The sequence below is a fragment of the Megascapheus bottae genome, chromosome 1, assembly GCF_031878675.1.
Source record: "Megascapheus bottae isolate mThoBot1 chromosome 1, mThoBot2.hap1, whole genome shotgun sequence".
In the NCBI taxonomy this organism is placed as follows: Eukaryota; Metazoa; Chordata; class Mammalia; order Rodentia; family Geomyidae; genus Megascapheus; species Megascapheus bottae.
In genome coordinates, this window is record NC_143509.1 from 56741467 (window position 1) to 56768559 (window position 27093).

The window sequence follows — 27093 nt, forward strand, 5'->3', positions numbered from 1 at the left end:
AACGTGAATGGCATCTCCACTAGTAATTAAATTCAAATTGTTCCTTGCAGCCAGGGAACCAGGCTACAGCCACTCCAGACTCTCCCAGGTGGCAGAGACCTTCGCCAGTTCCCCACTGTCTCTCCTTTTGATGGGTGAGGAAGTCGAGTCTCATAGTGGGAAAATGACCTTACCAGAGCCACAGTACTCCTTGTTTGCGAATGCATGATAAGCACTTGGGTCCTCCCAGTTCTGATTCTCACACTGAAAATAGTCCTCGCTGCTCTTAGGGGTTCCCCTTCTCCTCATGGTTTTACATTCACATACTTGTTTTGAAGCCCTCAGGTTTATTGGCATACCTAGAGAAGTTGATTTTCAGTTTGAAACTGCAGTCCAAGTCCTAGAGATGTCTGCCATTACACCTCAGCGCCTACCTGACACCTTCACATCCCTCGAGATATTAGGATTAAGCTTCAGCCTCTGCATACTTCTTCCCTTTTCTTCCTCCTTGATTCACGATCTGAAAGCCACAGAAAGAGGCCACCAGAGATATGCCATGATTGTCCCCTCTAAAATCTGCTATGAGCCTGGTGGAAGAGTGCAGGCCCTTGGGAAAGGATCCCTGGAGGCCCAGAGGGAGACAGACCTCTGCTTCCTGAAGGTAGGTCATCATTTGGCCACTAATGTGCTATTCTGCGGGTCTGCTTGTGGTCTGCTCCTGGTCTTTGTAGTGAGGGTCCCTCCCTTCTGAACCCTTCTTTGTTGAACAAAGTCCACCACATCTAACAGGAAGGAGTATAGAGAAAGCCAAGTATATAAAGTCAACTTCCAGTAACTGAAGAGTACAAACAGAATGAATGGAAAACCCCATTGGTGCAATTAACTCCAGCAATACATTTTATTCTGTTCCGTAGATACAGACAATCATTTCAGTTTCAACATGTAATTAACATAGAATTATCCTAACACCTTTGACTGAACCTCCTTCTCTTCTCCATCTCTCTTTCAGGCTACATTTTGGGGCCCTAAAAATCAATGTCTTCCATAGTACCCAACTCTGAGCTTTTCCTACCCTACATTTAATGTTTCCCTTCTGCTTAGCTCTCATGATGCTGAACTAGAGTTTAGAGTCTGACTCATGTTCCATTCCATTTACTCCCGAACAGCTCCTTCACTGCATGGAAGGCCTTCTTTTTTTTTTGGTCATGGGGCTTGAACTCTGGGCCTGGGTGCTGTCTCTTCAGCTCAAGGGTACTGCCCTACTCCTTGGGCCAAAGTGCCACTTCTGATTTTCTGGTGGTTAATTGGAGATCATGGACTTTAGCCAGCCCAGGCTGGCTTTGAACCATGATCCTCAGATCTCAGCCTCCTGAGTAGCTAGGATTACAGGTGTGAACCACCACGTCCAGCCAGATGACCTCTTTTTCTTATGGACTGATCACACAGGCCCAGACAGATCTCACAGATGTCTGGCTAGCAAATATAAAGGGCCTCTTTTTCTTTACCTTCTCAGAGTCCCAATCCTCTCACAGGCTCCTGGTCTTCATCTGCCCAGATTTGTTTTTGACCCTTCTACCTGTAGCATCATTCTCTTTGCTGCCTCCTCCCAGCTGTCAAATGAATATTCCTGAAGTGCAGGTCTGACCATACAGCTCTGGTGAATGTTGGCAGCATTTGGAGTTGTAATCATAGGGGAACATGCTATACCCTTAAGTGAAGAGCAGTATACCAAATTATGTCAACAGTAAGATCACAGCATCATGAAAGCAAAACAAAAAGGCTTGAGTAGATTAAAGAAAAAGGATAAAAGGAATTGTTAATACTGGTTGTCTTTGGGTGGGAATTGATTTTTGGTCTTTTGTCTGAGCAGAAATTATCTTCTATAATAAATGAACATTTTATAATTTGAAAAATCAATGTACTTCTTTATTTTTGCAACTACAACCAGTCATCAAGAGTTTTCAGTGCTTCTGGCTTGAGTATCAGCTCCTTCCCTTAAGCTAGAATTCCCCTTGGTCATTAGCTCCCAGCCCGACTCAGCAGCCCTCATCTTGTTTGCTCCACTCCAGCCAATGTGGACTCCCAAGTGTTCTCTGTGTTGCCTTAGAATCCTCTCCTCCCATCCCACTGCTCTGAGGTTCTACCGTGTACCTGGTCCTTCCTGTCAGTGGTGCTGGCCGCCCTGTGAAGCCCATCTTCAGTGTTTTTCCATGCAGCCTTCCAAGTTCCCTCTGTCCAGACAGGGTTCCTCATTCTGTTTGATTCTTTCCTCGCATTTATCTTGCTTAGCCTGGCCTTACAAGCATTTAAATTCTCATCTTCTCTTTGCCATATTTGGGGTAAAAGAAGTTTTTACCTCTCTGTGAGTTCATAGTTATCTCTCCAACTTTTCCATTGTATTTGTTTTGAAACAGTAATATAAGCTTGGATGCCTGTGGCTCACATCTATAACCTTAGCCACGTGGGAGGCTGAGATCTGAGAACTGCAACTTGGAGCCAACTAGGACATTTGCAAATCAAAGGATATGAATGTCCTCTAATAGTCTTCATATATATTGCCACATTGCCAGTTTGTATCTCTGCAGTCTGGTGGGGGGCAAGAGGGCTATTTCAAATACTTACATTCTTACTGATATTATTACCATAGCATGAGGGGGTGGAGTGATTTGCTTTTTTAATAGGTAAACTATGGGGAGTCATTTTGGGTGATACTTGGATTTGAACTTAGGGCCTTTTATTCACTAGGCAGGCATTCTTGCTATAGAACTATGTCTCCAGGAAAAATATGATTTTTATTTTTATATCTTTGCTTGTTAGGTTTCATATTTTTATACCATGTTTGTAAGTTACTTGTATTTTTAGTTTAAATAGCTTATATCTATATTACTTTTTTTGGTTGTTGTTAACTTCCAACTATTTTTTTTTTGCCAGTCTTGGGCTTGAGCTTAGGGCCTGAGCACTGTCCTTGGACTTTCTCAAGGCTAGAGCTCTACCACTTGAGCCTCAGCACCACCTCCAGCTTTTTTCTATGTATGTGGTACCAAGGAATTGAACCCAGTCTTCAGGCATGCTAAGCAAGCACTTTAACTACTAGGCCAAACTCCTGGCCCACTTCCAACTATTTTTGAACAGTCCTAGGATCTGCACGTGGGACCTTATATTGCTAGGCAGGTGATTTGTCACCATGCCTCCAGCCATATATTCTACTTCTTTCTTGTGAATTTATGAAATGTTTAATATACAAAGGGCATGACTCTCTGATATGCTTTTGGTTTTGTTTTGTTTTGTTGTGAACTCTTTGGGAGGTTGACTTGATGGTAGAGGTTGGAGGTTGTGAGGCCTGAGGCACTTAGTCCCCTCAGTAGCATTTGTACCTGTGCTGTGCCTGTGGTTTACCAGCATGGGAATCCTGCAGAGTGGACAAGTGGCCAGTGAGGCCAGGTTTCTCGTACCTTGCTTTCTCAGACACTTAGCTCAGTGCTCAGCTCGGGGACTTAGACAGTGTTGGTTGAATGAATGATAAGACTTTCCTGTTTGTAAAGTACCATTATATGAAAGCTGTTATTTCTCCATGAGTTGTAAACTCTGAGGTCTTCTCAGGAATGATTAATCAGTGATAACAAAAAGAAAGTATACAATGTGGCCACTTGTCTCTAAAAACACAGAGTGAGCAGCTTACAGCCTAGATGATCTCATTTGCTGCTATTGCTGTTTGCTTTACAAATTTAAATAAATAGTGAGCCGACACTTCACTCTTACTAGCATAACTGTCATAAAATAGAGATAATAAGCAAGGATTAGGGAACAAGTGGAGAAAGTGGAGCCTTCATACTATGCTAGTTGGAATGTGAAATGGTGTAGCTGATTTGGAAAGGAGTTAATCAGGTCTTCAAAATGTTAAACACGTCAGAGTTACTATGAGACGTAGTCATTCCACTCCCAGATATACTACACCTTGGGGAACAGAAACCATATTACTTCATGTAAAATTTGCACATGAATATTAGCCATAGCAACGTTATTCATAGTACCAAAAAATGAACACAATACCACATGGGGTATATAAAACATGGTAGAGCTAGGCTATGGAATTTGAACCATAAAATAAATGAAGTAGTGATATGGATGTTACAACATGGATAAGCCTTGAAAATATATTGCCAAGTGAAAAAGCTGCTATATGATTTCATGTATAGGCAATGTCTAGAATGGGTAAATCCATTGAGATAGAAAGTATATTAGTGTTTACAGGAGCAGGGGGTGGGAGCAGGCTGTGTGCAGTGGGTATGGGGCTTCTTGGGAGGGAGGCTGTAAGTGTTCTGGACTGAGTAGGGAAGGTTGCCTAACCTCATGAATACATTAAAATACGGAATTGACACTTTAAAAGGTAAATCTTATAGTAAATGTGTTACATCTTCATAACAAAATAACTAAAGCAATATTTGGCCTTGTGAGATAGGTGCTGGCCGTTCTCATAATGGCAAGTGCCTTGGAGGGTATGTTGTAGAGGCAGGATTCCAAGGATACTCAGCGAATCTGTCAGTGACTGGGAGCAGGTCCTACCTAATCAGTATTGTTTTATGTGATCTATGAAGAAGGCCTGGGGCAACTAGGATAAGGTGAAAAGAAAGTTGAGTGCTTCTTTATTAGGTAAAATAAAACAGGTCTTAATTAGGTTGAGAATAAATAACCACTTAGTTTGGTGGAGTCAGATGAACTCTGAGCTTGGAAAGATAAAGCTGATCTTCATTGTACCAGTGCCTGCTGTGTAACCTCAGGCAGGGCCTCTGCCTTTCTCAGTGCTAAACAGGGTGAGAGCTGTCCTTTGCCTTGTCTTATGCAGAGACATGATGATGAGAGTGAAATGGACTATTACATGTGAAAACACTTCAAAGCTGTGGCCAGTTATTACAAGATATTTGTCTTTCTTAACATTTTGATCTGTTTTTTGAGATGCTGAGGAAAGAACCTGGTACCTTGCATATTCTAGGCAAGTGCTATACCACTGAGCTATTCTCTCATCCTTAAGTAGCTGGGCGCTGATGACTTATGCCTATAATCCTTATAACTTTTCGGGTGGTTGAGATGTGAGGATTGAATTTCAAAGCCAGCTGTGGCAGGAAAGTCTGTGACATTTATCTTCAGTCAATCACCAAAGATCCAGATGGGGCTCTGGCTTAAGTGGTACAGTGCTAACCTTGCTTACAAAAGTTCAGGAACAATTCCTAGGCCCTGAGGTCAAACCCCAAGACAAGTACCTCTCTCTCCCCCCCTAGCTAATTATTCATTTGTTGGTATTTCATGTTCTGAGCATAATAATTTAAAGTTGTATTAATAAATACTTTTGGAATCATATTGTAGATTGGCAGTTTCCAGATACAGTGAATTAGCTGGTATGTATGGGACAGATATTGATCTAGGTGTCTGGTCTTGAGTAAGACTTGAAGAACTCTGAGCTTTATTTTAATGGTGACTCGTAGAGGGTCTTTGAACAAAGTATCGTGATGGTGAGGTTATCCTACAAGGACTCCTCACTTTGATGCTGGAGGCCCTGGAGAAGGCATCTTAAATTGGGGGTGGCGAGCTAAAGAGTGTGACAGTCCCAGAGGGACAGATCTTAGCTGGAATGGACCGGAAGAGGTACCTGCTGAGGAACACCTCTGGGAGAAAGGAAGAGAACAGAGAGGTGGGCTCACTCCTGTTTGTCCAGAGCTGGAGGCTAGACCAGTATGAAAGATTTCCACACAAAAACTTGGAAGAGATAATGATGTGGCTCTAGTCACCAGAAACACAGAGCAATATTGATTCTTTGTCAAGGAAACATTTTAGAGGTAGTGTTGCTTTGAGGAATTGGTTTTTAAATAAAGACATAAAGCACTTCATTGACTATGGTACTGTAGACAAGGAGCTGTGCTGGTATGTCATCCTAGAATATTTAATTCAAGGTTGCCTTGATTTCTTTAATTTCTGTATCTTAATGGGATTTCACTGGTGTGTCCTAAGATCACATTCCCACTGTGGAGGACAGATGAGGTCTCCTATAGGACTGTGTGGATGGTTAGCTAGTATAGTATAAACTGGGAAAGGTTTGGGGGCAAAGGAGTCACAGGGAAGGAGGGAAGGGAAAGGCATGTCTTTCCATTTCCCGGGAGTAACTGTTCCTTATGCACAGGGTCTTAGTGTCTCCTGGCTCCTTGAGTCTTGGTGAGTGGGTATGGGGAATCACATATGTCTTCTCCGGCCTGTAGTCATTGTGGGACTGTGATGTCTGTCAGAGAAAGTGCTGTGGTTTCTGTGCCCACTGATCAGCAGGCACCACTCAACCTTTCCGAGGAGGAATGGGATGGAGCAAGGAATACTGCCTGAGTGTTCTTTGGGCCTGGCTTACCAGGCACAGGGTGGTCAAGGTTGGAGTGCGGTGAGTGGCTTGAAAAGGCTTCCTGATAGGGTTGCCAGGTAAAACATGGGTCACCCAGTTCCACTTGAGCTGAGTGGGACCTGCTTATCCTAAAAATTATTCATTGTGTGTTCACAATTCAAATTTAGCTGGAGATTGTGCTCATCTTCCATTTCCAAATCACAGAATCTAAGTCCATAAGGAATTGTAGTTCCTACCCCCTCATCACTATCCTTGTGAACTAACCACACTGCTAAGGCAATCTGAGTGAAATCCAAGAGCAAATTGCAGAGTCTTACCAGCCCTCATCTTCTATTTCCTTACTTCCTTCTACTCTAGACCCATTTATTCCTCCATTCTTCTGTCTTGCACCATTTCCAGGAATGTAAGGAGCCTATCACAGTGATACCCCCACGGAAACTCTAGAGTGTGTGAGGTCAGCTGCTTGGATTTTTTGAGTCTTCTGACAGGAGACACTGCATAAACCCAGCACTGTAACTTCATATTCGTGGCCCAAATCAAAGCTTGTAGCCTGCTAGCATCCAGGAGATAGGCTTTCAGAAGTGCTGAGGTTGGAGAACTATGAAATATTCATAGTCATCTCTCCTAGGTTTCTATTCTGAGAATAGAATTCCAAACATTCTTCCTCTGGTAGCATTTCTCCCAGTGTGGTCCCAGGACCCCCCTGGGCCTGGACCATTGGCAGGGCATGTTTGAAAAGCTGATGCCAGGGCTCCTCCAGAGCGGAGTTGTGCTGCTGTATTGTTAGGACTTCCGATTCCTCTTGGTTGTGGCTTGGATGTGTGTCCCCCATAACTTTCCCCACTGCCAACTCCTCCCTCCCTCCCTCTCTAACATCCGTGCAGGTATGCACATGCACATATGTCCATGAATTTTGAGTTGTCATATATGTCCTGTGTAACCTGCATGAGTAGCATCAATAACCAGCTAGGACCTTCAACTATTGCATCAGCCATCTTTCCTATCCTTACACCTGTGTTATTTACCAGTGAAGACATTCACATAAGGGTAGGGCTTATACTTATCTTTAATGCCTCCTTGGGGCTCTAGGAAAAGGCTTGGTATAGGCAGCCATTGTATCAGTGAAGCAGATAGGCAGCACTTGCTCATAACATCCTTTTGCCCAAGGCTTGAGATTATGTGTGCACAAGATTTCTTCCCAGATTTCTGCACAGAATTCCATCAGCTTCATTTGGTGGCTAGTCTCTCTCCACAACCTAAGCATTTGCATACTAACCTTACTTGGCATCCATTAACAACTTAACGCACATATTTCCTGCTTTTGATGAATGAGGGCGTGGAGAGAAAGAGAGATGGGGTGGGTAAGAGGGGGAGATGCCAAAATCTCCTTTGCTCAAGAGTCTTCTCTCAAATCCCATCAACTGCTAGCCACTCATCTGGTTTTGAGTTTCATGAATGAGATGAACAGAAAGGGATACTTAGCTTAGCAAAGCCATTTGGACCCCTTATTGAGTTACAGCTATAGGTTTACCTGGATTTGTACTGTCTGCTTCTATTGGTCCTCTGGCTGTAGAAGGGGTCAGATTACAACAGGAGAGACCAGGGATTAGGATTGTTAGATGATAATTACCTTGGGGTAATGTCTCAAAACTGGCACTGGCCTCGATGTTGCTTTCCTGTCCAGCCTCTGCTAGTCCCCTGGATCTGATGCCTGTTCTTTTTCACCGAGATGATTCATCCACAGTGAAAGACATCCTTGTTGGCATGTAACATATCTCTGTGGGTCCTATAAATGCATATAGATCTGTAAGTACTAGAAAATCAAGATCTGCAACTGTCCCATCACCCCCAAAAGATTTTCTCATACATCCCCTTTGTAATCAGCCCCTCCCCTGCTCCCACACAATCACTGACCTGCTTGCAGTCTCTGTAGGGTTGCTTTGAGATTGGTCTGTGTTGTATGTCCCAATTGTTCACTACTTTTTATAGCTGAGTACTTGTCCATAAACATTCATACACAGATTTTCATGACAACATAACTTTTATTTCATTTGAATAAACACCTGACACTGAAGTTGTTGTATCACATAGCAGGTGCATATTCACCTTTAGAAAGAGTTACAGAACTGTTCTCAAAACTGGCTGTACACTTTCAATTCACTCAGCAAGGTGGAACAAGTCTAGTTGTTCTCCCTTCTCACCATTATTTGGTATTCCAGGTTGGCTGCTGCCGCTGCTGTTTCTTCCCCTTCACTTTTCCCTCATTACATACAATATTAACTGTAGATTTTTAAAAATATATTATTGATTAGATTAAGTGACTGACTTAAATTAAGGAATTGTAGGTTTTTATGTATATCATTGAATAGACTGAGACTGATTTGGTGCAATTTTAAAAATCATAAGTACATGTTGCATTTTGTCATTTTTTTCAGTAACTATTGAAATATCAGTTCTGTTTTATTTTGTTAATATGGAAGAATGCATTGCTTGGTATTGCGCATTCCCGGATCATCTCACTTGGTCATGTTATGTTTATCAGAGGCTAGCTCTTTGGGTTGTCATTTGCAGTCTCTCCAGTCTTACTCCTGTTTTTGTCATCTGCCACCTCTGCCCTCCTTTCACGTTGATATTCCCTAACTAAAATACCCTTCATCTTTCACCTCCTCAATGTTTCCTCTCTCTTTATGTGTAACTTACAGGTCCCCAGCTAATTCCCAGAGGCTTATTCTGGGGGGGTCTCTATTCATAATCACTTGTTTTAGGGGATCTTCCTTTTGAGTCAGCTCTGGCCTGCCTCTGCTACCCCTTCATTCAGTTGTCTTTAATGACTCCCACTGTGAAAGGATTGTAGCATGTTCTTTCAGTTTGATTCTCTCTGGAGAATAAAAAAGCCTGCATTATTTACTTGAGGGCCTACAATATGAACTTCTACTCCTGCAAGCCTTACCCTGCATATACAGAGCCCAGCATATACGGAGCCTACCCAGAGGTCTCCTCCATTGCTTTTTCATTGTTTTCTTCCACCTAAGCACTCCCCTCTACTTTTTGCTTGGTATGAATCAATTCCAGCCTCATAATGCTGGTTCTCCTTCAGTTTACATCTGTTCTCTCCTTGACCTAGATAGTTTGGGTTGCTACCAGAGTGCCATAGAGGTGGCATTTGGTAGCTTATAAAAGAAAGATGTCTTTCTCATAGTTCCAGTGGTGAAAGTCTAAAATCATGGGGCCAGTATAGCTAGGTCCTGATGAAGCCTCTTTCAGGTTCTAGATAGCCATCTTCTCATATCATCACATGACAGAGGATAGAGGGAGAAAGCTTGTCTCTTCTTTTTTTTTTTTTGCCAGTCCTGGGCTTGAGCTCAGGGCCTGAGCACTGTCCTTGGACTTTCTCAAGGCTAGAACTCTACCACTTGAGCCTCAGCACCACTTCCGGCTTTTTCTATGTATGTGGTACCAAGGAATCGAACCCGGGTCTTCGTGCATGCTAGGCAAGCACTTTAACCACTAGGTCAAACTCCCAGCCCCAGCTTGTCTCTTCTTACAAGGGCACTAATCCCATTCCTGAGCACCCTGACATCTGGCCTGATCACCTTCTACCTGCTAACACCATCACACTAGCCATTAGGATTTTAGCATAAGAATTTTGAGGAAACACAAATATTCCATCTAGATCATTCTTCAAGTGGATTGCAAATTCCTATTGAACAGGCAGAGATGTTGTTCTTGTGTCACGACTAGGTTTTCTTATGCCATGTATCTACATAAAGTCATGGTGATGGGATTTAAGAGTGCTTCTGGGAGGTTATGGGATTGCAAGTAACCAAGAGAACATGTTGAGTGGCAGATCCCCTGGGTCTGCTTGTCCTTAAAGGCACATCCACCAAGTCCACGGGAGAGCTGGGTGGTTAGAGTCTTATTCAGCTAGGAGAGAGCTAGACTTTGAAATGGGAGACAAAGTCTCTTCTTCTTCATAGAGCAAGGCAAATACCTTCTAGACCATCCCTAAAGGAAAAATAGTATCATGGCCAGCACATGCGGCCTCTGGTTCTCAACTTGGAAGGACCTGGGTACAAATCAGGACCATCTCCATGTGATCATAGAAACTTTCAAGTAGAACACAGACTTGAGTTGAAAACAGAGCTCAGGACCTGAGTTTATCCAGAGACAGAGGTCCTAGAGGGGAGTGTGGGAGTCACCTGCCTCCAGCCACTGCCAGGTAGCTGGAGTCCCAGAGGACAATACTGTTTTGACTCCAGGATTGGGAACCAACACAGGCTTCCCAGAAGTAGAGGGTACCACAAAGGAAGGTGAAGGGCTGTTCTGAGGTTGGGACTAAGAACCAGGCCTTGAAGGAGGCACTGAGGTATAGCACAAATCCTTAACAGCCTGCCGGCCTGAGCATCTCTGCATAGCTCCTAACCGATGTGGACTGAAGTAAAGGAGGACCAGGATGAGTAGGCTCTGTTCCACAGAAGCTTTGTACCTGCCAAGATCCATTTTGATTAAACATCAGTGCCCAGAACTCTGAATTGTGTGATATTTACTTGATTTCGTAGGTTCTGCTGTATCAATTTGTTTTCCCTTAGCTTTGCAAAAAGCCTAACCTCTTCTTTGCAGGATGAGTGGTTGTATTTTTCCATATACACACACCTCAGTCAGCATGGAGAAAGATCTGTGAGGAGTAGGAGAGGGAACACACCCTCTCTGATGTGGAGTTGTCAGAAAGCTGGGGCTGGTTCAGATAGAGGACAAGTGTGAGGCAGAGGGAATAGAGCCCTACTCACGACCCTGATCTCCACTGGCCAGAAACAGAGTCCTTCCTTCATTGCCCAGAGTATAGCAAGTCTAGGGCTGATGGGTGGCCAGCAAGTCCTGGATTTAAGGGACTGGAGTCTGTGGAAGCCACGGATTCTCTGGAAAGAATCTTTGTTGTTGTTGGTTTTTTTTGGTCGGTTTGGGGTTTGAACTCTGGGCCTGGACACTGTTCCTGAACTCTTCAGCTCAAATCTAGCGCTCTACCACTTTGGGCCTCAGTGCTGCTTCTGGTTTCTGGTGGTTAATTGGAGATAAGAGTCTCACAGATATTCCATCCTGGGCTGGCTTTGAACATGGTCCTCAGATCTCAGCCTCTTGAGTAGCTAGGACTATAGATATGAGCCACAAGTGCCAGCCTCCCTTTTTTAAGACAGAGTCTATCAGGCTTTCAAAAGTAAAGTATCAGCACTCCTCTAAAGCCTTCCTTATGAAACCCTTACTTCCTCCAGGACACGCTGGAATCGGGTATTTTGGATAATGTGGTATGATTATTCAGTGATTCTGTGTCCTTCAGAGCCAGCTAAACCTTGGGGTTTGAGGACATCAGAAAACCCAGATGATCACTTGGCTTTTCCACGTGTCTGGCTGCATAAAAGGGGTTCATTGGGGTTGATGGGCAGATGGGCTGTATATGGTGTGTTCTCGGCATTTACTTGCTAGTAGATATGTATGTTCTTGTTAAGTGGTGGGCTGAGGACTTCGTGCTTAAGATGATTCAGATCAGGACTACTGTGACCAGTGCCTGCTGAAGCCCTGAGCTCAGTGTGCTCTTGTCCTCTCTGCAGCTCGTCTCCAATGTCCTCATCTTCTCCTGCACCAACATCGTCGGCGTCTGTACCCACTACCCGGCTGAGGTCTCCCAGAGACAGGCCTTTCAGGAGACCCGGGAATGTATCCAGGCACGCCTCCACTCACAGCGGGAGAACCAGCAACAGGTAAGTGAGGCCCTCTTGCTATGGCATGGCCAGCCCAGGGGCAGTGAAGAGAAAGCCAAGATCTCCTTCAGTACCCGACACACATGCTGGGCTGTATTCATCCCAGGAGTCTAGCTCCAACCCCCAGAAATGTTTCCCCTGCAGGTGCAGGCATTCCTGGCTCTGTGGGAATCCTCTTGGCCCTCTTGACCGTGCCTGTATTCTCCACATGCATGCACATGGCCTTGTGGTTTGCACATAAGCCAAGCAGCAAGATGGCTTCTCCTCCCCTCCCCTCTCATGACCCCATGAGTTGAAGAAATGAGAATAGACAACATTTCCTGCTGGGGTTGAGATGCACCCCCTAGAGGCGGGAAAAGGAAAGGGAACAGACACCATGAAAACCCCTCGTGCTCACACCAGGTGCTTCCTCTTTGCCCGGTTCTGGGTGTGGTGGTTTAGAGAAGGAAGATGTTCCATTTGTGACTCAAGTAAGGCTCCCCAATGAGCCCAGGACAAAGGGACTGACCACTCTTGGACACTTCTCTCTGGTAAGGTGGAGTGGGGTAAAGACTAAGGTCAGCTTCATGGTTCCAGCTGTTCCCACTGTGGGGACAAGGTCCTAACTGGGCTCAGGTGTGATCATCACTGCGCCTTCTCCTGTGTGTGGATGATAGAGGACTGTAATTACAATACAGAGTTGCTAGCTCTCAGCCTGGGAGAAAGGATGGGCAGTAGCAGGGTGGCAGGTCTTCATGCACTGGGACCAAGCATGACTTCTACAGTAAGATGACTTACAGCAGATAAAAGAGGCCTCCCTCCCCAGTCCTTGGCAAACATCACTGGAGCATCACTCTGTGCCAGTTTGGCTTCTGGCCTAGCCCCCTTGAGGGGAGCTATGTTCAGCAATGTCACTGGAGTCTTTGCCCTCTTCTTTGTCCACAAGCTTGGCTTACCTTAGGCACACTTTATCCTGCTCACTCACTGCGCTTCATTTTTCCTCTAGAGTCCCCTGTCTTCATTCATGTTCTAGGGCTGGCCTCTCTCCTCTGTGAACTGAACACATTCCTCTCTTTCCATTTTACAGAATGATTCTCTTATTCTGAATGATAGGATTTTTCGTTTGTTTGTTTGTTTTGTTTTTGACAACCAGGGTTGTCTAGGTAGCTTAGCTAATAGGCCTACAGATCTCATCCTGGTCCCAGGGATTCCATGTGCACACCATCACAGTCTACTCAGATAATTACCATCTTACAGCTTATCGGTGTCCTTGCTATGGCCTTGGCCAGGCTGTATATGCCACCAAATCAACAGGACTTTGGAGGAGAAGGAAAGGACAACTTGGTTTCTGGGGCAGGCCCTTCTCAGCCAATCATGCCATGCAGGAAGAGCTTCTTGGGGTCTCTGGACAGCTGCTAGTGCTGTGTGATGAGGAGATCCCCAAGTGTTCTCCAGTTACTCCAGCCTTTGGCCTCATACTCATTATAAATGTAGGGAGATCTCTTCTGGGTCTATACAGTTTGTAATTTACTTTTTCCTATTTTTCCCTTATTAAAGAACTGTTTTTAGTTCTTATTTCTCTCGCCAGCAGCTCAATAAATGTGAGATGGCCTTCAAAGGCTGTGTTTACTGATGCCTGGGGAAACAGACCAGTAGAGAGCTCTGTTCCCTCATTTACCAGTTACCCAAGCATAAAGGCCCTGGTCTGTAGCATTAGATAAGACACAGCTTCTGTCCCTAAGAGGCCTCTCCTTACATTCACTAAAGGAAGACACAATTCACAGGCCATTTGACATACAAGGTAATCATGACTATAATAGACAACCCAGGGTGAGGAGGGAATGTGGCAGCCAGGACCAGGCCTCTTGGCAAGGAGGACTCGCAGAAGAGTTAGGCATAGCTTCTGAAGATGTTAGTTCCAGTTGAGGTATTTGAGTAACCAAGTCAAGAAAATGCCTGAAAACCTGTGGCACTTACTATGATTCATTATATGTGGAGTAGAGTGTAGGTTTTAATTCAGAGGTGCTAGGAAAGGAGGAGGGGATAGGGATGCCAGATAGTAGAAACCTCAGGGCTATGCTGAGGGCATGGACTGATTCTGGGAGCTCAGAAGGCACCGGGGAGCCAGCTGGTAGATGGGGAAACACGCCTGGAGGCTGCCTCATCAACAAGACTGGACCCTGAAGAGGGCCTGGGCCTGCAAGCAGCTAAAGCTGGATGTTGGAGAGGTCACATCAGCAAGGAGAGCATTGGCTAGGCCTGACTGAGATACAGAGGGGATGGCGGGTGAAGACCTTGGGTTGCAGGGGAGAATAAGGAAGAGAGCCATGTATGATGTGACTGTCTTGAGCAGAGGAATGATATGGCAAAGATAGTATTTGGGAGACACTGGGGCTATGCAGGCAGCAGAGAAGACTAAGGGGAAGCTCTGTGATTAGGGGGGTGCTGCCCCGGTCCCCTGAGTGAGGTGAACACTGCGCACGCAGTGAGAGTCCCTGCATGAGGTGAGCACTGCACACACAGGAAAGACTCAGAGTTTTTGAGTGAGTTGAGCACTTCACAGCAGTTTAGGAGCACTCAGAAGGGGAAGGACAAATACCAGAGCTGCTTCCAGTTCAGCAGGACTCCAGTGCTGGATACTTGCACTGAGCCTGGGGCTGAAGGGAGAGAATGAGTCCCAGAAATAAGGTCCAAAAAATAAAAGCAATTTGTTCACATGGATACGTCTTGACTTTGGGACTGTGGTGGGCAGAGGCTGGGGGAGGAAAAGGTGGGACGGTGTATCTAGTTGGAGGTGTTGGATCAAGAGAGGTGGGAAGCCAAACACCAGGTACCCTGAGCAGGAGCTGTGGGAGATAGCATTAGAGCTTGTGGATGGTGGAAGCTTGACAGTAGGTTGGCAGGAGTGACAGGAAGAGGACACAGATGGGGTGTGTTCTGTTTGGCACTGGAGGAGAGAAAGGAACCAGAAAGGACATAGCAGTAGTAGAGTCTCAGACCCACCTGGATGTGTGGGGCTAATGATGAGCATGGCAGTGATGAGCTGGAAGCTGCTAAAGCTAAAGACCCAAGAGATGGGAACTAGGTGCATGAGCCTGCCATGGAGTGTGGTCTACACTGAGGACTCTTCTGGGCCTCGTGGAGCCCATCCTACATGGGAGCCCTGTACACATCTTGGAGTAGGACAGGCCTGAGAGAAGAACTTGAAAGGGGCAAAATCCAGACCCCATCGCTCGCTGGCCTGCCATGGCGCGGTCCCATCCTCTGTGTGTGCTTGTCCCATCCCCCAGTCCCAGTTCGCTGGATTTGGTTTCTCTGAGTTCCTCAGAATTGGCTTGCTTTCTCTCCTTTCATGCGCTGCTTTCCCCATGTGGAAATGGTATACTTGCTTGTCCTTCCATGAAGCCTTCTCTGATGGCACCCACCTAGGTCAAGTGCCCCTGCCCAGTGCCCTCATGGCACCCTCCATGGCACTTGGTGAAGGGCAAGCCTTGCCTGTCTATAGGCACAGCTGGGACTCCTGATACTCAGAATGGTATCTGGGACAAGGTAGGGTCTCAGTAAATACTTGATGACTCGGTGATTTAATGAATTTCATCTAATACCGTCAGTAACTTGATACCTCTTTTGGGCCAGAGGAGTTCAGTAGCTTGTACAAGGTTACACATCAATGTTCCATTTCTAACCCCGGGTGTTTAGTCCTCGCACGTGCACCAGAAGTGCCTTCCTAGTGAGCACGGTGACAAGCCTAGAGAAAGGACCAAATGGTGCCAAAGAGAGCCCTAATACATGTCCTTGGTTGTCCTCCCTCTAAACAGCCAGGCGCTATCCTTGTGAGTCCCCGGAGAGCCTGAGAGGTCTTCCTGGTCTAAGGGCAGGGCACAGGTGTGGGTAAGAAGAGGCTCTCCAAGCTTGAGGAAGAGATGACAAACAACACGTTTTCTTCCCTCCTCAGGAGCGGCTCCTGCTCTCTGTCCTTCCCCGTCACGTTGCCATGGAGATGAAGGCAGACATCAACGCCAAGCAGGAGGATATGATGTTCCACAAGATTTACATCCAGAAGCATGACAACGTGAGGTAGGGGTCAGGGCAAGGTGGACTCTAAAGGAGGCATCCTCACTCTCTTCCTTTGAAAGGGCACAGCCTGGCGGACTGACTGGTGACTTGCAGCCTGTGTTGCCTGGGGCTGGCCAGCCCTTTCCTCTGTATGCCAGGGGAACTATCACTGTGCCCTGTGTAACTTCCTTCAAGGGCTGAAGAGAGCATGAAGGTTGCAGAAGAGGATTGGAAAAGAAGGGAGAAAAAAAGCAGCACTTGCTGCTTGGGGGCTCCTTGCCTGACAGGGGAGACAGACAGCTTCAGCTGGGGATCCCTGTGGGCCCCCTCATCACAGTCTTGATCACCCTGGCAGCTCATGTACCTGCCAAGCCAAACATGCCACATGTTATACCAAGTATCACTGATTTTTTGTTTTCTTTTTGGTGGTGCTGGAGTTTGAACTCAGGGCTTCATGCTTGCCAAACAGATGTCCTACTACTTAAGCTACTCTACTTGCCCCTTGTGGTGTTGGTTAATTTTGAAATGGGGTCTCATTTTATGCCCAGCTTGGCCTGGACTACAGTCTTCTCTCCTCTTCCTGCATCCCTCTTGTTGGGATAACAGCATACCCTACTGAGCCCATAATGCTCTCCGAGTTTTATGCCCCAGCTGGCCTCAAACTGTGATCCTCAATTCTTGCCTCCCAGGGAAAGAAATTACAGGCTTAATCCACCCCCTGTGCCAAGCCTCACAGGTCCTTTTAGTATCCCTGTGAGGTGAACCAAATAGTATTCCCATTTTCTAGATTCATCTCTGAGCCACAGAGATAGCCTTGTTCAAGGTTCCTTAGCTGAGGATTCCAAAGCCAGGGTTACACCCAAGTCAGCCTGCAACTCAGCTCACACTCCACTCCCAGTGTATCTGCTGCCTCCCTAGATAGAAGCCACTGCCAGCAGGGATGTGCAAACAGATGTAGATTAATAGAGTGCAAAATCTGCTTATGGGTTCCACGGAGACGTGAAGCGATACAGTAGCCTCATCTAGCATGGCTCCTGGAGAGCCCCTAATCCTCCATGTGTCCAGAAAGGAGTCACTGTGTGGGTTTCCAGAGTTACTTTCTCCCTGGGTGAATTTTCCCAAGATTTGAGCCCTGTAAGGTCACCGTAAAAAAAGCCTTTGGAGATTTGGACTGCATTTTCAATAAAGGGAGTCAAAAAGAGGGAGAGAGAGAGGGAGGGGAGGCAAGATGGGGCACTACTGTGTTTTTCACACAAAGGAAAAGAGCCCCCTAGGCCCCCATCATGCCCTGGGGTCCTGGGATTACAGACTGCCAATCTCAATTTGTATATTCCATCTGTCTCTCTAAACTGGGAGGGCCAAGTCTTCATGAGCACCACACTTCTGTGCTCAATTCCCAGCTACTCTGAAACCCATCCATGCTCCATGTCTGCAGGGCCATGTGAGCAGCAGCAGCAGCAGCGGCAGCAGCCTGTTTCCCAGGCAGAAGTAGCCCTGGCCACGTCTCTGGGACCAGGAATTGTTCCTAGGGGGCTGAGTCCAGAGGCAGTGGGGTGGCTGGTGAGCCCATGAGGAGGCACGTGTGCTGGCTCCTCTGCTGCAGCTCCTCACATCTGCCTCTTCTCCATATGTGCCAGCCACTTGGGATCAAGTGCCTGCTTCCGTAGAACAGATCTCACCCAGCCACTGCGAGAGCACCGCCAGACTGCTTCCATGTATTCATTTGCTCCCTATTATACGAGTGAGGAAAGTGAGGCACCAAGATTCCCGCAGCTGGCTCAGGACTGTTCCCCAAGTTAACAGCTTTCTGCTTTCAGAGGCTCTGTTTAGCCTGACTCCTGGATAGAGGGTATGTGTGTACACAGGGGAGAGAGTCTGGACAAAGACTTCCCCTAGGTGTGAAACCTTCAGGCTGAGAGGGAAATGAAGAGAGAGGAGAGAGGGTTTTGTGTGGAAAGGAGGAAATAGTCATTCTGAGTAGGACAAATCCCAGAGACACAAATTTAAGATGGGGAAACAGTAGCTCAAAAGTGAGCCCAGTGCAATGAGCTGGAGCCTCTGAGCTCATCACCCCTGGTAGAATTTTCTCTCAGTCCCATTTTGTCTTTTCTATTTCACTGGCCCTGGGTATTGTCCCTGGTAGAGCCAGGTAGAAGATGCATTCCTTGTTTACTCTTAGCTCAGCAAAGCTTTCTACCTAAATGTAAAATATAACACAAAAGAAATCCAGAAAATTTACACCTCAGAAATAGCCTAGAAAAGTAAGGCAAAGTTTCTCTACTTGGCATTGCAACGCCTCTGCCACCCTAAGCCTCCTCTGTGCTGCTGCCCATTCCCCACCTCTCCGCTAGCCCCTCTCGCACAGGCAAGCATTATTCCCCTTTCCATCCCACAGCTGCAAGCCCTCAGGCCCCCAGCCCTCCAGCAAGGGCACTTGATCTGAGGGACTGATACAGGCCTGGTCATAGTGATAACAGGTCTCCTCAGTCCTGCCTACCCCCTCCTTTAGAGGCAGTGACTTTGGGGGAATAAAAGAATAGTGCCCTAATTACAGCATCCTGAGCCTCCCCTTACATGAGTCAGGCCCCAGCCACAGTGGGGGTATTTCTGTCTAGGATATAATATACCAAGATCAATGACAGCAATCAGGAAATAGATGAAAGAAGAGAAGAACTAAAGGCCACAGTTCTCCTGGGGACTGAATAATCTCCAAGGATAGAGGTAGCCGGTACACATCAGAGGGTGTGACACACCATCACAGTCTTAGGCAGATATCCAAGGCAGCTCTCTGTGGATCCTTCCCATGCTACATGCAGCCTCGGGGAGAAAACAAGTGCTTTTCTGGACTGTGTTTTGGGGTTGGAGTTGGCCTGGATTGGGGTTTGAGTAGTACAGGGTCTTGGAGATCCCACGGGGTCCTGTTAAGGGGCTCTGCATGTCCATTCCAGCTCTGCTGTGCGACCAGGGCAAGTTTCAGGCATGTGCCACCCTGGATCTTAGGCTCCACATCTACATCATAGGACATAAAGAGTAGTACACAGGTCCGTGAAGTATAACTGGAACTATGTAGGGAAATGCTTGGCACCATTTCTGACATGTGAGTTCAGTAATTAGGAGCTGCAATGGCTGTTGTTACAGTTGTTGGTGGTTTTTTTATGATTATTGTCCCACCCCTATCAACAGAGAAAGGCCTGGGGTTCTCTAGCTGGAGCAGGAAAGGTGATGAGTCACATTCATCAATTCTCCACAGAGTTGAAATGTTTAGAGGGTGATGACATGTTGTTCTCTGGCCCCACCAAGAGCAAGGCCACAGGAAAAATAAATCAACTAGACAGTGTGACAGATTCGGCGTAGATCTAAAGACTGTGCTGGGGAGAAGAGTTTGAACTGGGGAGGGAGAGAGGACAGACAGGGGCCACTACTCTCTGATGCTACATCATCCTCTGGCACATAGTCCTGGGGCACCAGTGAGTACTAGCCAAAGAGTTAGTAGGAGGCTTTGGTGCTGGGCCAACCCTGGCTATAGGATGAAGCAAGACAGAGGCCAGGATGCCACTAGAGACCCCACTCCTAATGCCCAACTCCCCCTGCCCCCATCCCAGATAACTCTCCCTGTCAGCCCCTCTGACTAGGACTCTGGTCCCCATCAGACTTAGGGCTTTGGAAATGTCTCCTCCCCACAGTGCAAATACCTGATCCCTGTAGCCACTTGATGGGTAGGGAATGTGTGGCTTCTCCCATCCCTTGAAGGATGCTCAGATACCCATGAATAGATTGTGTCCCTTGATGACAGAGGGTAGAAAATGTTTACCTCTATGCATGACCTCAGCTAACAGACCACACAAAAGTGATCCCTGGAAGGATAGAGAAGTATGGAGCTCATCCAGCAGAGGCTGCTCTAGGAGCAGGAAGGGCATTGGGATTATAAGGCTGGAGGGAAATGAGCCAGCCTCAGAGGAGCTCAAAGAAGAGGCCATCTGGAGAAGGCATCACACCACCCAGTTCCAGAAGAGGTAGACCAGAGAGACCCAGATCATCCTCACCAGTGGATCTTGTGGGCTGGAAATGAGTATAAGCCTAGAACAGACCAGTGCACACAGCGCCCCAGCTCTGCTGTGTGTGAGCTGGGGGGACTTGGGAAGGTCTTTTTTTTTTTTTACTGGTCCTGGAGTTTGAATTCAGATGTTTTACCTCTACCTAGGCCAAGGTGTACTGGAGCTAGGAAGAATAGCTTGAAGTTAAGAACATGCCACCTCTGGTATGGTGGAGTGCTGCTCTGTCCAGAACACAACCATTAGATGAGAAGTTATTGGTAAAATTTGAAGTTATCATACGCTTTTTTTCATGTTGGGCACTCTGAGAGGAGTTGGCTGAGCCACCCAGGAAACATGGAGCTCGCAGGGTATCAATATTAAATTACTTAGAACGTAGTCACTCTTAGAATGGTAAGAAGATATAGATGGGAAGCAGACCAAGCAGGAGGCCGCCTTGGCTGCCCCAGCTGCTGGGAGGTGAACTGAAGGAGGGTGTGGAAAGCTCTGGCATGACCTAGAGGATGCAACCTGATAGCCTTAGAGGGAGAAAGATTCCCAGGACAGACTCAAGGTATTGCAACATACTCCCCTAAAGAACAGGGCACAGGGAAGGCCCAAGATTCTCCATATCCCAGTGGGCCCTCCTGAATAAAGATGACTTTCTAGTTAACTAGATTGGCTCATGCTTAAGTCCCTTAATTTTTCAAGGTTGTAGATGGTGGAGTGGGCCAGAGATCAGCCCCATGGGGTGTCTGTTCCTCGCTGAGGAGTAAGATTTCCCCCCCCCCAGGGCCCATCAGTGCTCCCGGGATCCTCCCCATTCAGGAGTTGGATAAGATTCTCATAGTAAGTTAGGTGCCCAGAGGTTCAAGCCTGTTATCCGAGCTTATCAAGAGACTTGGTTTGAAGCCAACTTGGGCAGCTATTTGTCTTCAGTTGACCAACAAAAAGAAAGCAGGACTAGAGGTGGTAGCCCACATGTCAGTGTAAGATAGCAAAAAAAAAAAAAGGCTCATTCCTTGACACCCAGGAGCCTTGTGTATTACAGCTGTGGTCCTGGCACAAGGGGCTGCTGACCTACAAAAGAGAAACTTCAGGATAGAGGGTCTAGGGCGAGGGATGCCTGGTCCTCTGTCCTCTGTCCTGTCTCCTTAACTCCTCCCCCTCTTAAGGTTATTACCTCCTTTCCTGTCTCTTTCAAGGACTTGGCTGCATTCCCTAGGTTGCTCTGGTGTCTGGCTCAGGTGTAGTTCTGAATGATAATGACCATGGATCATGTCGGAGATGCTCAGATACCCATGAATAGATTGTGCCCCCTGTTGACAGAGGGTGGAAAATGTTTACCTCTATGCATGTCCTCAGCTAGCAGACCACACAAAAGTGTTCCATACCCACCTTGAGCCTGATGTCAGGTCAAGTGTGCCCAGCTCTACTTCCATACAGTGCTATTTATGTGGCTGTTTTATTCATTGTACAACTGAGCTGCTACTACTATAAGCTAAGCTACCACTATGAAAAACACAATGTCTTCCTTAGAAAATTATCCAGCCCCCCACAGTGAGAAGAGCCAAGTGAAATATGCTATGGGAATTCAGTTGGGCAAGGTTGGATCTCATATATTTGTTTGAGCTGTGGTAAAAAAAAAAAATATATATATATACATAGCCTAAGAATTACCATCTTTTTTTTTTTTTTTTGCCAGTCCTGGGCTTGAGCTCAGGGCCTAAGCACTGTCCTTGGACTTTCTCAGCACCACTTCTGGCTTTTTTTTTTCTATGTATGTGGTACCGAGGAATCGAACCCGGGGCTTCATGCATGCTAGGCAAGCACTTTAACCACTAGGCCAAACTCCCGGCCCCCCATCTTTTTTTAATGGTACTGGAATTTGAGCTCAGAGCCTTGTGTAGGCCATTATTCCACTTGAGCCATGCCTCCAGATCTGCCTTTTGCTATCTAGTTTTTGAAGATGGAACTTTTCTGCTCAGGTTGGCTTTGAACTGTGATCCTTCAGATCCCAGCCTCCTATATAGCTAAGATTACAGGTCTGAGTCACTGGTACCTGGCTAGACTTAAAAACTCATCCTTAAAATTTATCATTTGTAAATGTACAACTAAGTGGCATTAAGTGTATTTGCTTTCTTACCTAACTGTCACCACATCCATTTCCAGATGTTTTCCCAAATCAACACACACATTAAACAACTCCTTATTCCTCAGCTAGCTGCTGGAAGCCACCATACAGCCTTCTGTCCTTATGAATCTGACTACTCTAGATATTTCATGGAAGTAGAATCACACAGAATTTGTGCTTTTAGCAACTGGCTTTTCATTTAGTGTAATGTTGAGTGTTTGTCTATGTTGTATCATGTGTTAGAATTTCCTTCCTTTTCATTTGTCTGTGTCAGCACCATTCTGTGTATCTATCAATTGATGCACACACACCTGAGTGCTTTCACCTTTTGGACGCAGTGGATGGATGCTGCAGTGCACACAGGCATACAATATCTGTTCATGTCTGTGCTTTCATTTCAGTTCATTTGGGTATATACCCAGAAGTGGGATTGCTGGGTCTGTGTTTAATTTTTTTTTTTGAGGGACCGTTATGCTTGTTTCCCTTTTCACCATCTGACCTTCCTACAGCAGTGCACAAGGGATTCATTTTCTCTGCTTCCTCAAGACTTTTGTCTTGAGTTTGTCCTGGGGTTAGTGAGGAATGAGCTATCAGTCAGCAAGGACTTCTTGTGATCAGTTCCACATGTCCATTTTTGTCACACTTGGAATCCATTGTGACTTGTAGTTTTGATTTATTAAGAGTTAGGATGTAAAAAGGATTGTTCGGGACTGGAGTAGGTTGAGAAAGATACCTAGAAGAGGAACCAGTTCAAATCAGGCCCTAAAAGAAAATTTTGATTTGTTTTCAACTTTTCCAAAATAAACATTTGTATTACACACCTTTGTGTGTAATGGTTTTTTGTAGTCACACTTAGAACTCAGGCACTACAGAGAGGACACTTAAAGTGCCCAGTATCGGGCTGGGAGTTTGGCCTAGTGGTAGAGTGCTTGCCTAGCCTGCACGAAGACCCAGGTTTGATTCCTTGGTACCACATACATAGAAAAAAGCCAGAAGTGGTGCTGAGGCTCAAGTGGTAGAGCTCTAGCCTTGAGAAAGTCCATGGATAGTGCTCAGGCCCTGAGCTCAAAACCAGGACTGGCAAAAAAAAAGTGCCCAATATCTTGCTAGCCGGTGGCTGGGTCTTAGTGCTGGCCACTGCTCTGTTCACAGCTGTCTCTCTTACAGCGTGTTTCCCCAGGTTCTTCAGGACGATGTACTCAGAACGTGGTATAGTCAGTTCTATTTCATGGATGGTAGGGAAGAGAGGTAGGTTGGGGTCTGTGAGATGCCCTAAGACTAGCACAGCAGGCTAGCACGTCCGTTCCTTGACCCTAAGCCCTTTGAAGCCCCTTCTGTGGGATGGCACTTGCAAATGTTGTCTCATTTCCATCATAGTAGAGAGGGCATGGTTGTCCCAAGGCAGATTCTCTTGTTGGTGATATTTGATAATATTTGTGTAGACAACAGTGTGTTCATCACTCTGTCCTTTGCTGTTCCCCTGCCCTTTCCAAGCCTGTGCCCTCAGCTGGCTCTGGATATTGCCAACTCATCAGGCATCCTCTCTTGCCTTTTTTTTTTCTACCACCCCTTAGAAATCAGCTCTCCAGCATCTGTTCACACCTGCTGGTGCTACCTCACCTAATGGATGTGAATGACGCATTCATTGCTCCAGCTTTACCTGAAGAGGGGGGTGGGGAGAGGCATGCATGCAAGTGACACTCCAGGTTAGGTGATTTGTAACAAGAGAGAAGGCATGCTGATGGGGACAGTCCTTGTTGGTTATAAACAGATGACTGACTGAAAGATATGTCCAGCTACTTCACATCCCTAGTCCACGCTCTGGGGGTCTCCAGGGTGGTTCCTGCCTCAGCACCACCATCTCCCATGAAGCCTAACATTCTAAGGGGGACTAAGACCTTGCCACACTACTTCCTGCCCTGGTTCCCCATCTTATGACCCTAAGCTTCACACAGGATGTAGGGTAAGAGCTCCAGTAGTGCCTGGTGCTGAGGGACTAGTTGTTAGCAATGCCACCTTGCCCAGACCACAAGCAGAGCTCAGTCCTGAGTATCTAGTGATGCTGCAAGATGTGGCTGTGTACAGAAGCAAGGCTAGATGCTGGCAGGCCTGTTGGCAGCAAGAGTGAGTAACGATGAGGACAGAGTTGAGCTGAACCTGTGCAGGGAAGCAGGGGGTCCATCTGGTAACTAGGGTGATGCACTTGATATTTGTGCCTATGGAGTGAAGTCAAGAGTCAGTGTGAGTGACAGAGAGAAGAGAGTTAGGGAATTCACTTCCATTACCCCAGCATCTAACAGCTGCCATGAGGGCCTGTGCCTGTAGCCAAGAGGACCTCTTGAGTGGGGCTGGCCAATGAGTGGCTCCTTCCTATTCTCCAAGGCCCAGTGCTGGCTTGTGAAGGGGCTTCAGAATCCTCGAGGAGCTCATCTGGAACCCTAGGCCTTCTGCTATTAGGAGACCTCATGAAACAAAGGAGCTGCCACAGGCAACAAAGCATACCTCCCTCTGAAGCACACCTCCATATTACTTCTACTTCTGACAGGAAGTGGCCGTGTCCAAATGGAGATGCTGTGGGGGCTCAGATTCAGGGCCCCGAAGACCTCATTGGAACTTCTGCTTGCCAGGTCAGAAGCTGTGCTATGAATGACCTTTTTCCTGGCCACCTGCAAGTTACTTGCCTTCCCTGGTTCCTAGGCAGCTGAAGAGAACCTTGAGTCCAGAAGAACAGAGGCCTAGGAAATGGGGAGACTCCCCAGTGGCCCTTCATGTGACCATTTCCCTTGTCTCCTGGCCCTGGGACCAGGAAACTGCATGTGTTCTTGATAACCTGGCTACCACTTGTTCCAGGACTGTGGGAATATTTGCTAGAGGCCAAGCTCAAGCCTCAGGTGATGTTTCGAACTCCAAGAGACCTTGTGAGGCAGAAGAGGGAACTCATCGTGATTTGGAGTTACTAGCTCGGCTTTTTCTTGCCTTAAACCCCTGAGCATTCTCTTCTTTTTAGTAAACAGGCTTCAGGCACTATTGTGAGTTGAACCATGTCTGCCTAAAAGGTACATTGAAGTTGTAACTCCTGGTACCTGTGAATGTGACCTTATTTGGAAATGCAGTAGACACCCTTCTCCAAGATTCTGCTTTCTGAGGTTTTAGTTAACCCTAGTTAACCTCAAGTAAGAAGGGGAAGGTGGAGAACAGTACAGTAAGCTATTTTGAAAAGAGAGACCACACACATGCACATAGCTTACCTTCTTCTACAGTTATGACTGTTCTATTCATATTGTTGGCAATTGTTGTTAATCTCTCACTGTATGTAATTTATAAGTTACACTTTATCATAGGTATATATCAATAGAAAAAACATAGTATCTATAATGTCCTGTGCTCTCCCTGGTTTCAGGCCGTCCCCTGAGGGTCTTTGAGCAGAGCCCCTGTAGATAATAGGGGATTTCTGTAGTGTCTTTGGAAAGCAAATCAGGTTGAGAATACCATGGGCCCCCTCATCCAATATGACTGGGGACCTTGTAGTAAGATGGGGCCACACACTGAGCATACTGGGTGAGAATAAAAGCAGAAGTAAGTTAGTGATGCAGCTGCAAGCTGAGGGGTGCCAATCATCAACCCCCCTCAGGAGCTAGAAAGAAACAAGACTCTGCCCAACCATGGACCCACCAGCACCCTCATTTTAGACTTCTAGTCTTCAGAACAGTGAAGAATAGATTCCTGTTGTTTAAGTCACATTGTTATGGCAGTGTTGGCATACTAATGTAGGTTCCTACTATGTAGTGGGTATTGTGCTAGATGTGGGGGCTGGGGAATGCCCCTCATTTAGTCAGTCCTTTAATCGCAAATTGTAGAAAGCCAGGGAGATAGCAAGACTCATGAGTTCAAAATCTAGTGAAGGGAAATAGACAGGAGTACAAATAACACCAACAACAATAAATGGTGCCATTGTTGACCTTTATCAAAGCAGGGCATTTTCCAAGCCCCTGAGTAAATGTCTGAACCATAGGTTGTTGGATTTAAACCCTGTGTGTTTTGTGGTTTCTTTTCTTCCTATGCCACCAAGTATAACTACTATAAAATTCATCCTTCAAGGAAGCACTTTAAAAGTGTCTCTGACATGTGTCTCTGACATGTGAATTGCCATCCTTACTATTCTTGTCCTTTGAAGCCATTAATAATTAAAATAAGGTCACCTGAACAGAAGTACTGTGATAACTGCACCAGTCGAAGTAGTAACTGAGCCTCTGCAAGGGGACTACTAGGCAGACAGTATATGCAGTGTACCTGTGCTGGACAAGGCATGACTCCTAGCCAGAGTGAGGCAGAGTAGGGTGGCAGAGGATTTTATCATGCTAGTCAGGTCACAGGTGGCCACAGGTGTCTGAAAGTAGAAAACAAAACTGGCTAAGGGGTGAAGGTATGGTGAAACAAAATACAGCAGCGGGACTGGGACCTTGGCCTAGTGGTAGAGTGCTTGCCTAGCATGCATGAAGACTCGGGTTTGATTCCTCAGTACCACATACATAGAAAAAAGCCAGAAGTGGTGCTGTGGCTCAGGTGGTAGAGTTTTTGTCTTGAGAACGCCCAAAGACAATTTCCAGGCCCTGAGCTCAAGGCCCAGAACTAGCAAAAAAACAAAATACGGTAGGGAATGGGCATTATGGGAGTAGTTAAAAATTGAAATAGAAGTTTCTTGCAGAAGGTGCCGTTTAAGCTAGTGCAGGTTCTCAACCCTGGCTATATATTAAAACCACCAGGTGAGCTTCAAATAAAAAC

General features: G+C 46.3%; 1 protein-coding gene across 1 annotated transcript in view; it reads left to right on the forward strand.

Moving 5' to 3' along the window:
* Positions 1-27093, forward strand: part of Adcy5 (adenylate cyclase 5) — a 137501-nt gene that overhangs the window by 70631 nt on the left and 39777 nt on the right. Inside the window, exons 2-3 of the mRNA XM_090345333.1 lie at positions 11962-12111; positions 16046-16167. Of these exons, the coding sequence (XP_090201459.1) occupies positions 11962-12111; positions 16046-16167 (272 nt within the window). The remainder of the gene's footprint in view (positions 1-11961; positions 12112-16045; positions 16168-27093) is intronic.